This window comes from Eutrema salsugineum, unplaced genomic scaffold (assembly GCF_000478725.1).
Source record: "Eutrema salsugineum unplaced genomic scaffold, Eutsalg1_0 scaffold_9, whole genome shotgun sequence".
Classification (NCBI taxonomy): Eukaryota; Viridiplantae; Streptophyta; class Magnoliopsida; order Brassicales; family Brassicaceae; genus Eutrema; species Eutrema salsugineum.
In genome coordinates this window covers 2,261,170-2,282,437 of record NW_006256342.1, presented here as the reverse complement: position 1 = coordinate 2,282,437, position 21,268 = coordinate 2,261,170, and the positions used below count along the sequence as shown (strand labels likewise).

Below are 21,268 nucleotides of genomic sequence, written 5' to 3'. Positions count from 1 at the left end.
ACAAGAAAAATGGAAGAGCATTGAGCTTTCTGATAGGTCGATTCTTTGTCCCATGGGATCTATGGAGGTTGTGTAATAATAAATAAAAAGAAAAAGTAGAATTGAAATAAAATGATGAGAAATGAAATAAATAAGGTAGATGTGTCGGACGCGAGGTTGGTGAAAGTAGCCAAAAATAAAAGACTTGGACGCGAAATTGCCTTGTGGATGGATGCTACCGAAGGAAGGGGAAGCTAACGGCTTTGTGTCCATATTAATAAATGTTTTTTTTTTTGCCTTCTCTAAATTTTGTTTTATTTATTTGTACTCCTTTTTATTATTTTGTTGAGTCTGGGTTTTTTTGGTAGATTGGAACAGCCGACACAAACCTTTCGAGGGGAATCAATGTGTTAGACACAATTATTTATGAGTGAATTATTTGTTTATTTTGGTTTTTGGATAAACTTAGTTTAGTGTAGGTTGATAGACGCCCGGTGGAATATGGGAAAAATGGACAAATTTCATGGATCAATATTTTAACTTTCAAAAGTAGGCTAAATGAATGAGATTTGAAATAATAATAATAAAAATATAGTATAACTATATAAGCAGTGATGAATCGATGATTGATGACTGACGATAGTGCTAAATGAGCAAATGGCGAGTAAGAGTTAACAGTTTTTTGTTTGTTTCTGTTGCGTTGGCTTTTGGGCCATACTTCTCAAATTTCTGGAGAAAAATGGAATCACACCCTCATATTCAAAGAACCAGTAGAGATATTAACGAAACTAATAGTTTTTGTTTGGACAAAAGCTCTTCACACATTTATTATTAAAAAACAGATTAAACATCTTTTAGAACACGTATATTATGACAGCTTATGAATATGATCATCTTAATATATAAATAGTCGCAATTGATTAAAAAACAATATATATAGTTGCACCGTTAACCTAAATTAAAAGAGTTTTTTTTTTTTGATTTTTTGTGAAGAGTTACTTATTAATGTTGTTAATATCATCAAACGTAAGAGTTTATAGTTATAATTAGATATATGTTCATTACAAATTTACAATGTTACTATAGCTTATAGATTGATATATATATATATAGTTTCATAAAGCTGTAGAGCTAGTGTCGTGCGAAGGTTTATAGGGACTTAAGGCAAACTAAAAAAATAGGGCCTTTTTCATTTTTAAAAAAAGGTTTTCTAACCAAAAAATATAATATAATTTTAAAATCATATAAAATATTCAAAAATAAAATTTTAATCTAAAAAACTAATTAAGACATAATCTTTCTTCCTTATTTTTCAATAAACTTTTTCACCAAACTCTCATAATCGAGATCCTTAACTAGTTTTCTTTCTATAGATATGATAGATAAGCCATTCAATCTTTCTTGTGACATAGTTGATCGCAACTAAGACTTTATCAACTTCAACTTTGAAAAACTTCTTTCAGCCAAGGCAACTGAAACTGGAATCGTCAGCAATATCTGATAAGCAATCTATGAATTTTTTTTTTCTCTTGGGCTTTAGGGTTTTGGTCTTATTTTAGGATGTTATAAAGCCGATAATCTAAACAAATCTTAATCAATTTCCTAAAACTATTGGGAGAATGTAATCTTAATCTATTTCCTATATCTATTCCTTTTTTCTCTCTTATAAACAAAAATAAGAAAACATCTTATGTAAAAAAAGACCTCATGCAAACCATAAACCATTTAACCACCTCTTAAGAAAATGAGGGCCCTGATAAATTAACATATTTTGGGGGCTTGAGGCGAAAGCCTTTTTCACTACATGGTAAGCACGGCTCTGCGTAGGGCGATGATAAAAAGTGTAATTCCACGGACTAAAAGATTCAGAAACATTGAATAAGGTGTTCTTGTTCTCTCTAATGTCGCCTCATTAAATGCTAGTTTTGTGTAGACCTTTAATCATGAATGAGCCTAAGATTTTGGAATTTGAGTTTGATTGTGCTGAGTTATAATTGATTTACAAAACTGAGTTAATCATTTTTGTAACATTGTTGAGTCAAAACTTAATTTAACAACCTGCAATATCAGTAGTTAAGATGTGGTAAATTAGTTATGTAAGACGATCTTAACATCGCACGTCGTTGCGTATATAGGAAAAATTATAGTTCTTACTTCTTATGCTACCAAAAAATTCTACAAATATGAAAACTCAATTGTTTGATTTCTTATAATTATTTTTCTAACATCTCGGAGTATTCATAGATTAAAATAATGAAAGCAGCCTCTTCTTACATCCTCATATCAATGGAAGCCAACTTTAACTGCATTTCATTAAGTTTAAAGCAACATTATAACCAAAAAAAAGTTTAACCAAAAAAAGTTTAAAGCAACATCCAAAGTTCAAAGCAATATTAATTAGTATCATCATCGAGAGGTGCATTAATAAATCTAGTCTCTTTCATACATTAAAAAGTGCAATCCCTAAATTTATACATAGTTTTGTGGTCTAAGCACCAAAAAACAGTAATTCATCGATGCACTCGGGAAGTTATAAGTTACAACTGGTCTCCATTCATAATTTTGATGACTCCCTTCCAAATGATAACACCAAGTACATGATATGTATTTTCCCATTCCTGATTCTTTTAGCATAATTTTGTTAATTTTTCTGTGATATAATAGTTAAAAAAAAAGGATTTGGAAATGGTGGAGAGAAACTACATATGTCATGTCGGATAGCGTTTAAAATTGTGAACCTGGATGGGAAAATCAAGAGAAAGGCGGTAGTCATTCGGTCATTGTAAACAATTCTTCACCAACACTAGCGTTACTAATACATCCGCAGCTTTTAACTGATATTTTTGCATTGAATTTACTTTGTATCAGGACTCATTTTTCTAGAAATTAATTTCTTCCACTTAGATACTTTTGTTTTTCGTCATTTGCTTTAATTTTTCTCTGATTCTTACTCTTCTTTGTTTTTTTTTTGTTTTTTTTTTCTTCTGAATTTGACGATTGCGGCCAAGTCACGACCTACACGTGATACTACAATTTTGTGTTCAAATAAAAGTTTAGCGATCTTCGGCATCATTATCCCATCCCTGATACCCCAAAATGAGTTTTTTAACAATATTTTATTACTAAACATAGATTAGGAAACATTCTTAAGAAACTTAATAGTTTTAATTTAATAGTTTTAATGGTGCATTGCTAAAACCGTATTGAGTTTCTTATAAAATTTTTTTTTTTGAATAAATATGTTTTATTTATGACAAATATAATTATTTGATAACAACATTCATAACATTAACACAATTGATAGAAAAATTTGATTATTAAATTAAACATATGATTATTAAAAAAAAAACATAGGATAACTCAATTAATTGGATAACTTCCTCCAAAAGTTTGCCATATATGTTCAACCAAATCCAATTTCAATTGATGATGAATTTTACTATCCCGTACTCTTAGTCGAGCAGCCATCATATTATGAACGTTTGATGGCATATTCGTAGAAAACGTATTATCGACACTACCACATTGGCTTCCTTCTCCTTGTTCGAAATCTAAAACATCAAGTAGATTGTATCTGTCTCTTTCGTCTTGTACTATCATATTGTGTAGTATGATGCAAGCTCTTAAAATCTTTCTGATTTTAGCCTTATCCCAAAAAAGAGCAGGATTTTTAACAATGGCAAATCGAGTTTGCAAAACCCCGAAAGCACGTTCCACATCTTTTCGGACAGACTCTTGACGTCGAGCAAAAGCACGTGCTTTTGCTCCTTGTGGAAGTGGAATTGATTGGATAAATGTTGTCCACTTTGGATAGATGCCATCTGTTAGATAGTATGCCAGATTATATTCTCTTCCGTTGACCGAGAAATTTACTTCCGGAGCTCGACCTTGTATGATATCATCAAAAACAGGTGAGCGATCACGCACGTTTATATCGTTTAAGGTACCTGGAAGTCCAAAAAATGCATGCCATATCCACAGATCATATGATGCAACCGCCTCTAAAACAATTGTGGGTTTTCCTGAACCTCGTGAATATTGCCCTTTCCAAGCAGTAGGGCAATTCTTCCATTCCCAATGCATACAGTCGATGCTTCCTATCATTCCAGGAAATCCACGCTGCTCTCCCTTATTAAGTAAGCGTTGAAGATCTTCTTGTGTGGGTCTTCTTAAGTACTCATCACCGAAGGAATTTATTATTCCATCAACAAAATGTTCCAGACATTTACGACTAGTACTCTCACCAAGTCGGAGATATTCGTCCACCGTGTCAGCTGCACTACCGTATGCCAAAAGACGTATAGCTGCTGTACACTTTTGAAGAGCGGAAAGACTAGACCTTCCGAGAGCATCTTTCTTCTGTTTAAAGTATGGAACTTCGTTGGAAAGTTTCTCCACAATATGCATGAACAAAGGTTTGTTCATCCTAAAACGGCGTCGGAAATAATTTGCAGGATATGTAGCATTCTCACTAAAATAATCGTTCCATAATCGATTATGGCCTTCTTCGCGCTCTCTCTCGATGTAAGCTCGTTTTTTTCTTGACCTGGGTGCCTCTTGGTGATCTTCATACTGATTGCTCAGGTTTTCATAAGTTTGATCAAAAACGTTTTGGAAAGTTTGATTAAAAGAATCATAGAAATATTGATTAAAAGCATCATCAAGTGATCCTTCATTATTGTTATTGGATGATGAAGCCATAATAACAATAGAAATAGAAGAAGAAGAATAGAAGAAGAATAAGAATAGAAACGATTAAGCAAATAAGAAAAATATTTTGGAGAAGATGATATAGAGAACAACAATAAAAGAAGAAGACTGAAATATGTTTGTTTCCTCAAACCGTTTATTGCAATTATATAGACAAGCCTAGATAATTTTTTATATAATTTGTGGTGCTGGAATCCAACATGTGGTGTCAAATGACACAAAATAAAGAATAAAAAGACATGAACAACATGACAAAAAGCTTGTGACCGTTCTTTGTTTTCTTGTGCCCACCACCATTGCAATTATGTGCCGACCCAAACTCCTTTTGCTGTAAACCATTCCCTGAAATTAAAAGCCAATATGAACACGTAAAGGAAGCATGACCACATGTAAAATTATGCCCTTAAATTTAAAAATACTCAGAACTTTCAAATACATAAACAATCATTCTTAAACTTGTTAAAAAAACATAACCGATCATTCTTACACTTGTTAAAAAGTCTTAAAACAAATACTAAATTACACAACAACAAGTTCATAGGAAAAGCCATTACCAATACACGAGTAAAACAAACTTAAACAGAAATACGTAAACTAAATTAAAACAACAAAAAGTTCACGTCAAACAACAACAAGTTCACATCATTTCGCTTATCAGGTTCTTCTTGAAATCTTCTTCATACTCAGTAAGGGTTTCTTTTTTCCCAAGGAGACATTGAAGTATGACCAGTTTAGACATCTTTTCCTGATGAGCATTGTCCCTCTCCTTTATTGTCCACATTGTTTGGAACTCAGCCAATGGAACCTTCAACTCTTCAATGCTATTTTTTCCCTTTGCTTTAGCAGCCTTGACTCCTATAGGTCTGCTGTTGCCATTGTCTTCTTCGCAAGTTTTAGTTGCCTCCATCTCTTCAATGCCGTTTCCATCATCCAACCTTTTTCTTTTGGAGTACCCAGCATTTTTACTAGATGAAAAATCACACCATTTCTGGTCATTTTTTAGCTCCTTCCATGCATGCTCTAAAGTGAACTTCTTCTTATGAAGAGTAGAAAATTTCATGCGCCATTTTGAGAATATCATTCTCATTCATCCCAGATGTCCTCTCTCTAGTCGCCGCCTCATAAGAACCACAAAACTTGCTGACCAAGTCATTGATTTTCTGCCATCTTTGCTTACACTGGATCGCAGAAGCAGGCTCACGGGCTTCACTATCTTGACAGCTTCCAAAATAGTTGGAAATTCTTTGCCAAAATGCCCCACACCTTTGCTCATTTCCAACAATGGGGTCTTTGCTTGTGTTAAGCCAGCCGCTGATGAGCATCCGCTGGACTCCATGTTCTCCTTTCTTTTCGTTGTGCAGGGGAAGCTTCACTAGGGCTTGAAGGAACTGCTGTTGTGTCTTCGCCAAGGCTGAAGACACCATCGCCTTGACTGTTAAGTAACTGGACGAAGTTACCACTTTGCGAATATGGATGTGGTGAGTTGAAGTCCATTTTTGGTCGATGAAGTAAATGAGAAGAGAAGCAGAAATGAGAAGAAGAAAATGACAAGAAAAGCAGAAATGAGAAGAAGGAAATGAGAAGACAAGTTGAAAGAAAGACTTGAAACAAAGACCTGAAAAGAAGAAGCAAAGTTGAAAAAAAGACTTGAAACAACAACTTGAAAAGAAGAAGCAAAGTTGAAGAAGCAAATAAGAAGGAGCAGAAGAAGCAGCAAATGAGAAGCTGCAAGAAGTAAAAGCAGATGAAAAACACCTGCTTTTATTACCGTGAAAGGGGAAAGAACATTCAAGCTCTCTCTAAACCACCGAGACATGACATCTAGCTAACCAACATTAACAATGCATTCAAGAGACAATCCATTTATTATGCATTTACCAACATTCAAACTCTCTCTAACCAAACAATTACCTAAGCCTAACTAAGCATTTATTACTAACCAAACAAATCACAACAACGATCAAACCTTAAAGTAAAACCAGAACAGATATGGTGTAACAGCTGTATCACCTTCTTCCCTCAGCAAGTGAATACCATGTGGTAAAGTCGTCATCTTCAAGACCAACATGTCGGAAAACGCTGTAGACCTGAAAAAAACTGCAGAGTTGCCAAACTAAGTCATATTTGTTCCAAATAAGAGCTGGTTAAGTGCTCTCAATGAAATTACCAATGAACTAACACATGAAAACGAATCTGTGACCAAAGATAGACAAGAATGATGGCCAAGTTCACATCCACAAGATTGATGGAGAACATATATGTGTATATCTGTTCAACTTCAAAGATCAAACCGAAATTTATACCAGAAGAAACACAGAAAGATACCAGAGAACTCCCAAATCAAACAAATCCTAGAGAATATTAAAACCCAAAACGATCAGGCGATCAAAAGAGAAAAATTGGTACCCGACGATTCAAGGTGGTGGGATCATGCCTAGACCAGAACAAATCAAGGAGTGACTCATAGCTACAGTCTTTGCCAGACCATAAAAACATAGTCTTCGTCGTCTCTCTCATGCTCTCCTTTGTCTCCTCTGCAAACACCATGGAATCATCACTCTCCGAATCTTCACCAAAATCAACGAAACTTCTTTCTGGTAGACTCGTCTCCAAGTTCGAGTAGGTTCTATCTCTGATCACCATCTGATTATTCGATTCCGGTAGACTCGTCTCCATGTTGTTGCTGATGGTTTGGGTTTTTACGAAAGTATTCATAGTTTGGACATCAGAGACGAAGAAGAGATCCAACATTTTACTGGAAATCAACTGAGCAATTTGGGTATTTATGAACCTAGACCAGAACAAATCCCGGTGCCGGAGCTTCGTCTTCGGGACCCTGTGCGATCGGAGAACATCGGATGTAATTTGGTGGAAAAGAGGATGTGTCGATGAAATTTGGTTCTTCGTCAAGGAGAAAGAACATCAGATGTATCGATGAAGGAGAGTAGTTTATTTGTTAAACCAATACTTTTATGCCACGTTGCAATAAGAAACACTTTTATTTGTTCTTAAATAAGGATCAATTTTTACTCTTTACATTCATTTTCTTATTTTTTTTATTTTTTTTAATTGTTTAAAAAACCAAATGAGTTACTGCGATATTGATGCTCTTAGCTAAACAAGTCACACCTACACGCTACACGAAATGATACCCACAAAAGTGTAGTTACTGTTTTACTTGAATCTAAATATAATCTAAACAAAGGAAAGCTTCTCGCCGCGTTAGCGGGTTTAAAAGTCCACTTAACCTTCTCGCTGGCTCAGAGGGATGTCCTAAGAAACTGAAAATGACGCTCTCATAAAAACGGCATGACTTTCTTCAAGAATATCGTGAGAACGCCAAAACGGCGTGAATTGCAAAGCTTTAAAGACCAAAATTCCTTTTCGAGGCTCTCTCTGTCTCTCACTGGCTTGACCCAGAGACCCCCAAAAAAAGAAGTAAAAAATGATTCTTCTTTGTAGCGGTGAAGCCTTTGATCTGCTGCGACAGTGATCCAATTTTCTCCAATTCTCCTTTCGATCAATCACAGTAGCTTCTACGCCGGAATTAGTTTAGAAGTCATTAGCTTGTTTGACACCCTAAGAATAAGATGTATCTGTAGCATAGGAAGCAATGGGGAAGCCGTCGACGAGTGTCTGTAACACAATGCAAAGGAAGAGATGGGCTCTGATGATTTTGTTGGTTCTCTCTGTATCAACCATTGGGGTGATTCTAGTGAGATCTAGCTTTGACTTCTGCAGCGTTGGTGGTAAGATCAGCAGCCACCAATTCGTCGAGGAGAAGTTTCGGTCAGCTCCAGAACTGCCGAATCCTCTAGGATTCATGAAATCGAAGCTCGTTTTACTAGTCTCCCATGAGCTATCGCTCTCAGGTGCTGATTTTTGATATGGGTTCTCCGTAAAAATCAATTTTTTTTCTGAGACGATGATGAATTTTGTGTGACAATAGGTGGACCTTTGCTGTTAATGGAGTTGGCGTTTTTGTTAAGAGGAGTTGGTGCTGAAGTTGTTTGGATCACTAATCAGAAACCACTCGAAGCAGATGAGGTTATATACAGTTTGGAACACAAGATGTTGGATCGAGGAGTGAAGGTTCGATTCTCGTCTTCCTTCCAAATTTACCCATAGACTGCATAATTTGTTGTAAAGATGTCATCTTGGGCTTCTTGTCAAGCTTGAAATCAGGGACTTCTGAAATAAAGGAGTATCATTTACTATCGATTGACCAGTTCTTTTGCCTTTACTTGAACTCTCTGTCTCCAGGTCATCTCTGCAAAGGGAAAGAGAGCCGTAGATACAGCTCTCAAGGCTGATTTGATTGTTCTAAATACTGCCGTGGCTGGGAAATGGCTCGATGCCGTTCTCAAGGAAGATGTTGGCAGAGTTCTTCCCAAGATCCTCTGGTGGATTCATGAGATGAGAGGTCACTATTTCAAGGCTGATTTGGTCAAACACCTCCCGTTTGTTGCAGGGGCGATGATTGATTCCCACGCAACAGCTGAATACTGGAAAAACAGAACTCAGGCTCGCCTAGGGTCCGTTTCTCTCCTCCTTCACGCCATTGATATACAGAAAACTTAAATGTTTATGTAGAGTGTTACCACTTACCACCATTTCAGTTGTTTTTTCTCTTCTTATAGCTTATTACTGTTTCATGATTGTTGAAATGCAGGATTAAAATGCCCAAAACCTACGTAGTGCATCTAGGAAATAGCAACGAATTGATGGAAGTAGCTGAAGATAGTGTTGCCAAGAGAGTTCTCCGTGAGCACGTGGGGGAATCTCTTGGAGTGCGGACTGAAGACATACTGTTTGGCATTATTAATAGTGAGCCATCTTTTCTCTGAAACATCGTCTATAAAGGGGTGTATTCCCCTGTTACCAAAGAATCTACTTAGTAGTTTGTTATCATTTCAGGTGTATCGCGTGGAAAAGGCCAGGACCTCTTCCTCCGAGCCTTTTACGAAAGTCTTGAAATTATCAAGGAGAAGAAACTTCAGGTACCAACAATGCATGCAGTAGTTGTAGGAAGCGACATGAGCCGACAGACAAAGTTCGAGACAGAACTACGCAACTTTGTCCAAGAGAAGAAACTTGAGAACTATGTTCACTTTGTCAACAAAACCTTAACCGTGGCTCCATATGTAGCTGCCATTGACGTCCTTGTCCAAAACTCCCAAGCCAGAGGAGAATGCTTTGGGAGAATAACAATTGAAGCCATGGCCTTTAAGCTACCTGTACTAGGCACTGCAGCCGGAGGTACAATGGAGATTGTGGTGAACGGAACGACTGGTTTGTTACACAGTGCGGGTAAAGAAGGCGTGATGCCTCTCGCCAAGAACATAGTGAAAATGGCGATGCAAGTTGAGTTACGGCTAACAATGGGGAGAAAGGGGTATGAGAGAGTAAAGGAGATGTTTTTGGAACATCATATGTCGCATCGAATAGCTTCGGTGCTCAGAGAAGTGTTGCAACGCGCAAAGGCTCGTGCTTTACGATGAGATATGAGATCATTGTAACTGGATTTTTTTTTTTTTTTTTTCCATCAGCTGATTCATGGGAATGTTCTTTGTGTCTCTCTCGTTAGCTTCCATGGAATCGGGTTTTACAAAGGAGGCTTTTTGTATAATAGTTGTAGCGAAAGAGTCCCAGTTTGGGCAATTTTTAACGAAAAAATTAAACGTCTCTCGATCTTTCTTATCAATTTACAACTTTAACGCAGAGAATAATGGTATGGATTAGAAGTTGAATGGTTATAAAATAGCCGGATTCCATCAACCAAAGGTTAGAATATTTCAGTTGTGAAAATAAACGGGAAGTAAAACAGGTTCTATCTCGTTTTCATTGGAATGGTAACAAAATCCGCTTGCAGAGAGGGAAAAACCAAAAAAAAAAAAAAAGCAAAAAACTTCAGAATCGTAAAGCTTCTTGATTGTAACTTCAAGGCTTTTGTAGTTCGCTTTCGTCCTCGTTATCCATCAAAGCTAAACATTCATGTTCTTGTCTTTGTTTAAGCAAAACAGAACGAAATCTTTTCATTAAAAACTGTCTTTGCAGGGATTCAGTGGAGTAGATATGCGTCACATATGTACTGATACAGGGATGTTAGCTCTACGTGCAGATCGTGGTTACGTTTTCCCCAACGATTTCATAAAAAGATAAATAAGTTTCTGCTTATTGTATGATGTTTTATCTATGATTTGCTGCTCCAATCTTCTCATCTTTTGATCAAAACTAAAACGTTTTTTTTTTTCAGGCTGTGACAAAACTAGGCTAAACGAAGAAACTTGAGTCCAGTGCACATTACAATGCTGATTTTTGGAAAAAGTAAAGATAGACACATAGGGAAGAAAAGATAGAACTAAGTAACAAACTCATCAAAAGAAGAAGAAGCATAGATCGACTGATCGAGTTAGATGGCGCGAACCTCTGTTCTGTTTTTTTTTCTTGCTTTTCAGTCAGTTTGAATCATCATTGCCTTCTCTTTGCATGGATTCATCTGAGGAATCTCCAAACTCCTCTCTGTACATCTCTTCTATCATCGGTTTCCAGAGTCGAACTCGAGCATTTATAAACCAATTTGATACCTTTGACCACATACAAACTTATCTCAATCAGAATCTTCATAGAAAACAACTTAAAAACAAACAAAAAAATGCAGGATCTGATTCAGAGGAGTGTACTTGGTTCTTGGAAAGCCCTGTTTGAGACGCCAACATCAGCTTCTCTGCATCATTCGGATAACTGTTTCCATTACAACAATCAAAATGTTATTTCTCCAACATTTTACTTCCATTTCTACATTTAAATTACTTAAGCAGCAAGAAAACTGACGGATGCAGGAAATGTTGAAAGAGCCAAGCTCGGAGAATCGCAACAGAAGTCTCGGGCAAGCCTCTGATTGGTTTCCAAGCATGTCTCTGTGGTCCTTGAACCAAACCGAGACGTTGAAGTGATGATGAAGTGTTGCCATCGAACAAGCTGAGCTGTGACAAACCAGAGCTGATGATCTTGGGAACAAGATCTTGAGAGATGATGAATCTCCGACGAAGAGAGCTGAGCTGAGAGAGTATGGCTTCTTGGAGGGAACCGAAATGTCGAGTCATGGCTTGAAGAGCTAAACCGGTGTATACTTTGGATGACCCTTCTCCTGCTATTCCCTCAAATGAAGAAATCACTTGCTCCAATTGATTGCAGTAAATGTCAAACCTTTCTTCTACCTGTTGGAAAACCGGGGGAAATAAACCGGATTTAACCAGGGAAAAAAGTTGAAACTAACACCAAATCACAAGATCATTATGGGATAATTAGGGGAAAATCTTGAAAAGATCTAGATTGTGAAAATAGGCTAACTCTCTTAGAAACAAGGAAATATTATAGTTTTATTTAGATTTTAGGATCCAATATTTAAGTTTTGGAGTTTAATAAGTTCAAACTTAGAAAAAAAATTGTAGCTTCTAAAATATGGACTATTTTCATAATTGTGCCGGAGATTATAAAAGTGACTTAACCTGTTGCAACGAAACTCAGATTATAGTGACTTACCTGTTCCAACAAACTCAGAAGCTTAGAGATTTTGATATGAAGCTCATGATTCTCAGGCAAAGACATGAAACCTGAACTGCATAGTTCGGATTTAATCTGAGAGGACAGTCCAAAACAGGACCTTCTTCTTCCTGGAAACAGTTGTTGGATAAGAATGTCGTTGCAAAGCTCAACCTCTCTACCACCTATATCGATAACTTCTTCCAAAAGGCACCGCACTGCCTTGACGTATCTTGAGTCCAACGAAATACTTGTTAGAGATGAGAACTCGTGTGTTACCCTAAACTCCTCCATCTTCCTTTTACTTGGAGAGAAAATAAGTTCAGAACAAAAGAAATGAATATAAAAGCTTTGTGGGTACTGTTACCTTTACTGCTTTCGCTCCACATACATAAATATGCAACCAAGAAACAATATATATATTATTCATACACTCATATAAGTCGGGGAAGTATAATATATATTTTGGTCAAAGGAAAAAAAAAAAGTTAGTTGACTTGTAGCGGATTAGCTTTTGAAGCCTATATACATACTAGGCAGTTGCTAGTTACTATTATTAGTAGTCTATCCGAAGAGTACCTCAAAATTTATAGCGAAAATTAACTCAAAATTTTTTTTCTTTTTTTGGTTCTAAACTAACCAAAGTTTTTTTGAATAATATTATATCTTAAATGGACTTTATTTTTATTTTTATTTTTGTAACCGCTGATGCACTTGATTGCATATGAAAAACCATCTGAACAGGAGAAATTGTTCGTTGATTATGTGTTGTTTACGAGGTAGACCATATCATTCTACTAGACGTGTATTATCATATATATTTTATTGAAATTACAAAAATATTTGACGTAAAAACACTATTCTAGGTAATTATCAGTGGTCAAAGCAAGTTTATATTCAATTATTGTGTTAAGTATTAGCACTGAAGACTTTGAAAGCACGAAGCACCTAGAGAGTAAGAGCCAATCCTGCAGCCTGCAGCAAAAGCTCATGACAATACACGGTCTAGAAAAATAATGGTGTATTGTCAAATAATTACTTCCTCCTACTAGTAATTATAATTAGTATGTAAAAATTGGCAAATACATAAAAAAACCGTACGTTAATTAACACCACTTCCTTGTCAAAAAAAAAAAAAAAAAAAAAGAAGAAGAGAAGGAGTTGAAATATATATGGTCCCTCCACTGATTGGAGCACCAAACAACAGGCTTTTGGCATAAATGCTTCTTCTAATCTTGCATCAGTACCTACAATCCCTTTTTGAGCTTCTAACTTTGTTGGGAAGTTCAAAACCAAAAAGAGAAAAAGACACACACATGCAAACAACAAGTACTAATTTCTATATACTTCTTTTCTTTTCAAACATTAATATCTATATTTTAAAGAAAGCATAATATATAACATGAAAAATAAACTACTTTCAATTGTTGTATAAAAAATGTTAGTACGACTCCAAATTTACATCTTTCCAAGTTTTTGTTATCAATCATATTATTATGCAGATTCACAAACATGTATAGTCATTCCCTTTCGTTATTTCATTGACAAAGTAAACAATTTTTCAAATTCAAAGGGTTTAAGTTGAAAATGATATGCCGACACACATTAAAAGTTCAAAGTGATAGATTTCTAGCTCGTATACAACACATGTTTCTTCACGGCCCTTTTACCAAAAAAAAAAAAAAAAACACATGTTTCTTCACGTTAGGCCTACTTTACATTCTCATGAGAATTTTAACCTCATTGAATGACAATGTACAAAATTTGGTAAAAAGGGGAAAATTTTCGGTTCAATCAGAGTCTATTGTTGCTATTATTTATTGGAGTTTCAGGGATTTTGTCTGCGTGTGAACCATAAAGGCAAAGGAACACAAAAACTTTAAGACTAGTACGTGTATAAATTCGTTGATTAGTAGCTGCTAATTAGGACAACTCGGTAGATGTGGAAAAGACACTGCAAAGATCTTCAAGACAATGCTTTGGCTTCTTATTATTCCTACTTCTACTTGCAACACATCCAATGCCAACGGTCCACTTTGAGTCTTCGACTTGTGACCAATCCGTAACTCTTTTTTTTTTTTTTTGCTAAAACCTATCCGTAACTTCTATTTAATTTATTATGATTTGTACTATAAGGTTATAAACACTATTCATCAGTCATCAATTTGATATTAAAAAAAAACTTTTATTTTGCTCAACAATGACTACAAATTCAATTTATTGATTATTTTTTTCAACAATTTGGGAAGACACATAACATATTTCAACTGCAAATGATGATGGTAACGCAGGCAGAGCTTTGTAAATTACTATTATACCACTGGACCGTTTCACGCAGCAAACTTCAGCGGATCCTGGGCTGCATCGCTGACACAAAATAAACGAAACGGTCATAGATTGAAAAGCGAAAGACAGCCCACGTGGCATCATCGTAACCGTCCCATCTCCCGATCTGAATTATCTGATAGAGAGAGATGTCTTATGATACAGAGGGTTACAGAGAGGCCCCACCAATCTGAGCCATCCGATTTTCAATTCTTCCTCGAGCCTTCCTTCTTCTTCTTCTTCTCCAAAAGGAATTGATTCATCACTTTCTCTCTGCATCTCTAGAAAACCATGACAAGTTCTGCTGCTCCTTCTTGCAAGGTTCCCGTCTCTCTCTTTCTCTCTCTCACAATCTCTGTTTATTTGTGTGTGTGTCATTGACTTTTGGTTTTGGAATTAGGGTTTTTGACTTTTTTTGTGTGGTTTTGAACTTGTTGGGAAACTGCGTAGGCACTGAGCAAGATCGCATGTAATCGGCTTCAGAAAGAGCTTATAGAATGGCAGAGGAATCCACCCACAGGGTTCAAACACAAGGTCACCGATAATCTCCAGAGGTAAATCTTTGGTTTTGCCAGCATTTGACTCCTTACAAATTTTGGAATTGTGAAGTGAGATTGAAGGATTACAGATGGATAATTGAAGTTATGGGAGCTCCAGGGACTCTGTACGCTAACGATACGTATCAGCTACAAGTTGATTTCCCTGAGCATTATCCTATGGAATCGCCTCAAGTGAGTGCTCTAATTATATATAAGTATCTCAAGTATGCTTAATGATCAATGATTGAACTTATCACCTTAGATTATTACTCTGTTCTCTAGCTGACTTGAGTATAAATTTCCCCTGATAGTGTTTTCTCACTGTACAGGTGATTTTTCTGCCTCCAGCTCCTCTGCATCCTCACATTTACAGCAATGGGCATATTTGCTTAGGTACGTGATTTTCCTCTGTTTCTGTTACCCTCTTGCTTTGGTGATTACCATCTCTATCACTTTAGATTCTATTGCCTTTATCTGAAGCTTGATCTGACATCTCAACTCGCTTCTGTGGTAGGAACCAGATATATATTAGGATGTTTGATAAACACATAGTTAATCTGATGTTATTTTATATGAAAATAAAAAAAAATTCAATAAGACTTGTTTCAATTGCTACTTGAGGGTGAGACTCAGTATGACCTCAATATTACATGTACATTTTAGATGCTACACACATATCATTTAAAGATCCTATATACAGAATGACTGAAACGTTTGGATATTTGGCCTTTCCTGCATTTTTATTGTTCAAGAGCACATTTTTAAACATAGGCCACTGACCAAAGAAGAATCTGATGTTGTGTATGATTTGCAGATATTCTCTATGACTCGTGGTCTCCTGCCATGACGGTGAGCTCTATCTGCATCAGTATCCTCTCCATGCTCTCAAGCTCGACGGAAAAGGTATACTTAACAGCTCTTTAAACTCACCATTATCTCAACTCTGCTCTATCTGCTCTTCCACAAAGCTAAACCTTCCTCTCTCTCCGTTGGTTGCAGCAACGACCGACTGACAATGACCGATATGTGAAGAATTGTAAGAACGGAAGATCTCCAAAGGAGACTCGATGGTGGTTCCACGACGATACAGTCTAAACCATCCATCAACCATAAATGTATAATAACCCGAAGCAGCCACGAGTAGGTTTGTTTATTGTGTAATTTTGAAATTTTAACCGGGTTTAAAGATGTCCTAAACCCATTTCCAAGAATCCGTTATGTAAAAGAACAAAACAATAAAATTTGACTAATTTGAATCTTTCTACTCTAGTTTCTTTTCTTTTTTAAAACCCTACTAACAAAAGACCCCAACCTAATCTCTCTGATGCTTCTCTATTAGGTCATATATATACATCAGGAAGAATTATATTCTCAACAACTACTTTTCCCCTCTGATTTTTTTGTCACCACGACGCCGACGAAGAAGACGGTGGAGGAATTAAAGACAAAGATGGGTTGTGAAAGATTCTTTGACCTGTTGCGAGGATATGTCGCGGATCAAACTCAGCCTTCATGCTTCTAAACCGTTCCCACTTGTCCCCAAAATGAGCCACCCACTCTTCCTGTGTTGCGTGGTGAGGAAGGTACTGCTTCACGCTGATCTTGGCTTTATCACAGAACTCCAAGATCCGACGGTTCTGATTTTTCAGATACTCTAGCTTCTGCGTCTCCTCACCGTCCGATAAAGCTGATCTCAGTAGAGCCACCAGGTAGAAAACTTCCTCATCCGGCGTTACTGCTGAGCTTCTCTCGTCCCATCTGTCATTAACAACATATTTTCGAACACGTCAGCACGACAACATCTATAGTTAATTAATGATGATGTGTTGGGAGGGTCGTTGAGATCGGTTTGGTTTTGGAGAATCCGATTGGGACCCACCACCATGAGTTCTAGGAACTAAAAAAACAACAAACCAATCTGGACCGTTCGTTACAAATTGGACAACGAACCTAAAGAGAAACACGAGCCAACGAGACGTTATTGTCAATCTTAGCTGTGGTTTGATTCCATGCAAATGTTTTTCGGACAATCCCATGTACCACGTGTCGCTAGTTATTTACAACTTAATTTTTTTTGGACCACTATAATCCCCACAAGATATCCAAAAAAAAAAAAATATCCACACAAGTGTAACTTTGCATGCATGCAAAACTCGTTTTTTTTTTCTAAAAAGATATCAAGAAGTAAATTGTAATATTGTGTCGAGACTTACTTGTCGTTGTTCATTGGGTAGATAAGGATAGGGCCACTTGTTTTATTTCCTAAGATACCCTTGAAAACGCCTTTGTCAAAATCAGAGATTCTTGATTTCGGTACGAATAGGTTGAGCCATGGGTGTGGAACCTCCCATAAATTCTTGGACCGGAGCTTCAACTCGGCCTTGTGAACCCGGTCAAGAAAGTCCACATACTGCAGATCCGTCGTGAACACCGATGTTGGTATAAAATTCAGTTTCTTCATCAAAATCTCTACTTCCTGAGTTAAAAAAGAAAAATCCACTGTTAATTTATTAAATCTGGAAAAGGAAAAGGAAAAAGCAAAATAAAGTTCAGCAGGGGAAAATTAAAAAGCTATTTTGCTATGAAAGCCTACCAAAACCAAGAATAAGTTAAGATTCCAGTAGAGTTGGATTTATCAAATTTAATTAGAGAAAAGAGGCATCATTATTTGGTGAGTGGTCCATGACCCGTCCACTACTTAATTAGTAACATGATTAATTCGCTAGTGATAGACTAAACATAAGAAAAAGAAGAAATTTTTTTTTATGTATATTATTAAGTTCAGGTGGAAAAGCTAGATCTCTGTAGATCCTCTCTGGCTTCTTCTTCATGTCCTCTTCCAAATTTGAATTTATAATAAAGTCGACACAACAAAAATACTATGGAGACCACACTTTCAATCATATAAACTAAAAGAAAACCAAATTCTTAATCATGATTTCCCCCAATAATCGCATAGCGTTAAATACTTCCAGATATTCATCAATATAAAAATAAAAATATCTCTTTTATCTGAAATTAGTGTGCAAAGAGAGGAATTTGATAATTAATACGTACCTGATCGACGGTATCGGAGTCGGAATCGTGGTAGTTCTTGGTGATCTCAAGGCAATACAAAACGGAGCCGTTAGAACTAACGGAAGATATCTTGACGGGGTTACGAGGAGAGAAGAAAGAGGATCTCCAATTGTTGACGAGACCTTCGTCAACAATCACAAACCCTTCCACGTAATCAAACTTTAATTGACCGTGCATCGATATCAAGTACTCTTGGTCCTCCGTAAACACCTTGAAGCTCGAATACAATACTCTAATCCATCTCACCTGCCATAATACATCATTTAGGGCTTTAAGTAACATAATTTTGATATTTATAAAATCCTTTAAAAAAAAAACAAAGGCCACCAACAGTGAAAAGGCTATAACTAATGGACCCGTCAAGAAGTTTTATTACGTGACAACATAAAATCAAGTTTTTTAAAAATAAATTTACCCTTTGGGGAGCAGGTTCGAGAGAGATTCGTGCTCTTGTAATGATCCCAAATTGACCTAACCCACCAAGAACTCCATGGAATAGCCTTGTGTTCTGTTCCTCTGAACATCTCATCACCTCTCCTTTCCCTAATTTTGTTTGAATATATATTTTTTTGTTATTAACACTTCAACTAATAAAACCAACAAAAAAACTTCAACAAGATTCAACCAAAAAAAAAACCATGTTTATGAATGTTTTATACTAACCAGTTACAACGTCGAGCTCAAGGACGTTACTAATCTGAGGACCATGGTGAAATGCTTGGCCGCTAATTCCTGCATTGGAGAGCGTACCACCAACGGAGAGATACAAGTAATCAGTCCATGACTTTGGTGCTAAGCCATACTCCAACGTTTTCTTCAACACATCGACCCATAACTCTCCACCCCAAACGTCCACATACATTTCCTCCGGTCGGACGAGTGGCTCCGGCGTCCCGGTTTTGCGGTGGTTCATCTCAACCACCACTCCGTTCCTCCCCGTCGCGGCCTGGCCGTTTATTGAATGGCCGTGGCCTCGGGCTGAGATCGGGAACGCCGTGGCTGAGCCGTAAGCTGTTCTGACGAGTCGGGCCACGTCTTCGGCCGATGATGGATGAAGCACGGCTAATGGCTCTTCCGGCGACTTTAACATACCAAAGTCCGACGAGACGGAGGCTAAGTCGGAAGGATGGAAGGTGAAGTGGCCGTCGACATTTATGGTTCCGATTCTGAGGAGTTCGCTCGGACCAACGGCTATGATCAGTGTACATATAGCGAAGAACGTCATGAGAAGAAAGCTTGACGTCATTTCACGATTCATCAAGAATCAATAACAAGAATCAAGATTTGTGTCTCTCAGGACGCCAAAGGGGAAGGGAATATATAGCAGAAGAGAAGATATGATAATACTGTTTTCGATGATGAAAGATTTTATGGGGAAATGAAAAAATTAACATATATAGGAGAAGATCCTTTGGGAGTTCGTGAGAGCTAACGTAAGCCCAGATTACGCTTTGAAGATTTTCTGAGCAACATGCACAGATTCTCTCTCTCTTTTATTCGGTTTGGGTGAAAAAATTAATATTATATATAACTAGCTTTTTATCTTCTTCTTTTTTTTATCGTACAGATTTAACGAGTTTATGCATTTATATGTGTATGTCGAGAATATGAAGACAAGAGGTTCTCTCTATTTATAGGACAAAGAGTTGTACCGGAGAAGATCACGTCATTTTCTTATTTAACAAATTCATCTCTATTAATAAAAAATAATCGAAAAAGGACCGTGTGATATCTACGTGTCAATGTGTATTGTTTAACTATACCACACGTAGTATATACAGGTATTGTATTTTTTTCAGCAAGACATTGTACTCCGACGACATACGATTTGACTACTTCAAAATTGGCGGTTTTGATATAATTTTGAAAAGAAAAGAAAAAATGTGTTTGTGTTTGTAGCTAATATAACCATTGATTTGATTATTGAAAAATTAGCTGAAAAAATTAACTTGTGTTTGAATTTTTACACTACAATTAAATATGACATTTTGAAGTTCATTACTGAACTTTTTTTATTATAGAAGAATGAATTTAAGGCATTACTGAAAAAAAAAAGAAATGAATTTAACTGCAAATTTAGAAAGGAAGAGAATGGGATAGACTGGTTTCTATTTGCACCAAAAAAAAAAAAAAGAGAAGAGAGAATGGGGTAGAGAGAGTCATGGGGAGAGCATGGGAGGCATGGGAGAGAAGGATGGAAATAACGCCACGTGGATATTCACGTGGGAGAGGATGAGGTCACACGTGTGTGGTGAAAGAGTGGGTCCGTATGTGGATACGGAGAATCCTAGTGGGCCCTTTTTCTCCTGAGATGAAGTTCACGTGGTGACTTGCACGGTAAAACAAAAACAAAAATATCCACTATAAAATAGATTATTAGATAACAAAAAAAAAAAAAAAAAAAAAAGAGAAAGGGAAGATAGATTCTTCTTCTGCAGTACTTTGCAGTCGGTAGATCCTCTCTTTGGCTGCCTCGAGAAATTTATAATATTACATTTTTATTTTCAATCTTAAAATCAGAACTCATTTGAAGTATTGATTATTGAAGATATGATTCTGTGAATGATGCTATATTAGTAGGTGTCTAGGTGAGGTCAAAAAATGGGTTTAACAAGAAATTGACTCCGTACGTGGTTATTTCTTATTTAATTTTGAAATTTCCTTAGCTACTTTTCGTCGAGTGACTCGAGTCTATATATTATTAATCGAAACGACTAAAATAATATATATACAAATTGGTCCGATTACTCTAATTCTAATTCAAATATTTTGACGTGAAGTCACTTATTATTTAGAATGATGAGGAAATCTAACGCCTAGCTAGATTTGATGATAATTAGTTTGGTGAGTTGATCTGGTACTATATTTTTCTATAAAAACAATGAAGAGCAAGTTGGGTTCTATTTTATGCCAAACCAAACATTAATACCTTTGCACGATATAGAGATTGATACGTTTTACCAAATTCTCAGATCTCATAATTGCCAACTTGTTCTCATGTGTTGATTTTTATTTCTCTCAGATTTTAGTCTATATATTACCAAATAATACAAATAGGATGCTCAGTAGTAGTATTCACTTTCTATTTGCGT

The 21,268-nt window shown here is 36.4% G+C and overlaps 5 protein-coding genes across 6 annotated transcripts; 2 read left to right on the top strand and 3 right to left on the bottom strand.

The window, feature by feature from the left end:
* Positions 1–5,326: 5,326 nt before the first annotated feature.
* LOC18009226 (glutathione S-transferase T3) lies at positions 5,327–6,113 on the bottom strand. Its single transcript, XM_006390243.1, has 2 exons — positions 5,835–6,113; positions 5,327–5,725 (listed from the first exon to the last, which is right to left on the bottom strand). The coding sequence occupies exons 1-2, from the start codon at positions 6,111–6,113 to the stop codon at positions 5,327–5,329; spliced, it is 678 nt and encodes a 225-aa protein (XP_006390305.1).
* A 1,988-nt stretch (positions 6,114–8,101) lies between these two features.
* LOC18009469 (capsular polysaccharide biosynthesis glycosyltransferase CapM) lies at positions 8,102–10,357 on the top strand. The gene is made up of 5 exons (XM_006390242.2): positions 8,102–8,561; positions 8,639–8,781; positions 8,953–9,224; positions 9,362–9,516; positions 9,607–10,357. The coding sequence occupies exons 1-5, from the start codon at positions 8,303–8,305 to the stop codon at positions 10,188–10,190; spliced, it is 1,413 nt and encodes a 470-aa protein (XP_006390304.1). The 5' UTR covers positions 8,102–8,302; the 3' UTR covers positions 10,191–10,357.
* A 784-nt stretch (positions 10,358–11,141) lies between these two features.
* On the bottom strand, positions 11,142–12,528 carry LOC18009020 (BEL1-like homeodomain protein 11). The gene is made up of 4 exons (XM_006390241.2): positions 12,235–12,528; positions 11,524–11,909; positions 11,373–11,433; positions 11,142–11,276 (listed from the first exon to the last, which is right to left on the bottom strand). Exons 1-4 carry the CDS (start codon positions 12,526–12,528, stop codon positions 11,148–11,150), a joined length of 870 nt encoding a protein of 289 aa, XP_006390303.1. The 3' UTR covers positions 11,142–11,147.
* Positions 12,529–14,621: 2,093 nt separating this feature from the next.
* On the top strand, positions 14,622–16,367 carry LOC18009211 (probable ubiquitin-conjugating enzyme E2 16). Its single transcript, XM_006390240.2, has 6 exons — positions 14,622–14,880; positions 15,010–15,113; positions 15,188–15,290; positions 15,428–15,491; positions 15,913–16,001; positions 16,098–16,367. Exons 1-6 carry the CDS (start codon positions 14,851–14,853, stop codon positions 16,191–16,193), a joined length of 486 nt encoding a protein of 161 aa, XP_006390302.1. The 5' UTR covers positions 14,622–14,850; the 3' UTR covers positions 16,194–16,367.
* On the bottom strand, positions 16,001–19,753 carry LOC18008739 (cytokinin dehydrogenase 5). Of its 2 annotated transcripts, XM_024151994.1 has the most exons (6): positions 18,840–19,753; positions 18,592–18,719; positions 18,156–18,422; positions 17,312–17,574; positions 16,573–16,856; positions 16,001–16,107 (listed from the first exon to the last, which is right to left on the bottom strand). In XM_024151994.1, exons 1-6 carry the CDS (start codon positions 19,432–19,434, stop codon positions 16,067–16,069), a joined length of 1,578 nt encoding a protein of 525 aa, XP_024007762.1. In that variant the 5' UTR covers positions 19,435–19,753; the 3' UTR covers positions 16,001–16,066. The 2 variants fall into 2 exon arrangements, with proteins under 2 accessions (XP_024007762.1, XP_006390301.1); XM_006390239.2 differs by lacking the exon at positions 16,001–16,107 and having other exon boundaries at positions 16,410–16,856.
* Positions 19,754–21,268: the final 1,515 nt, after the last annotated feature.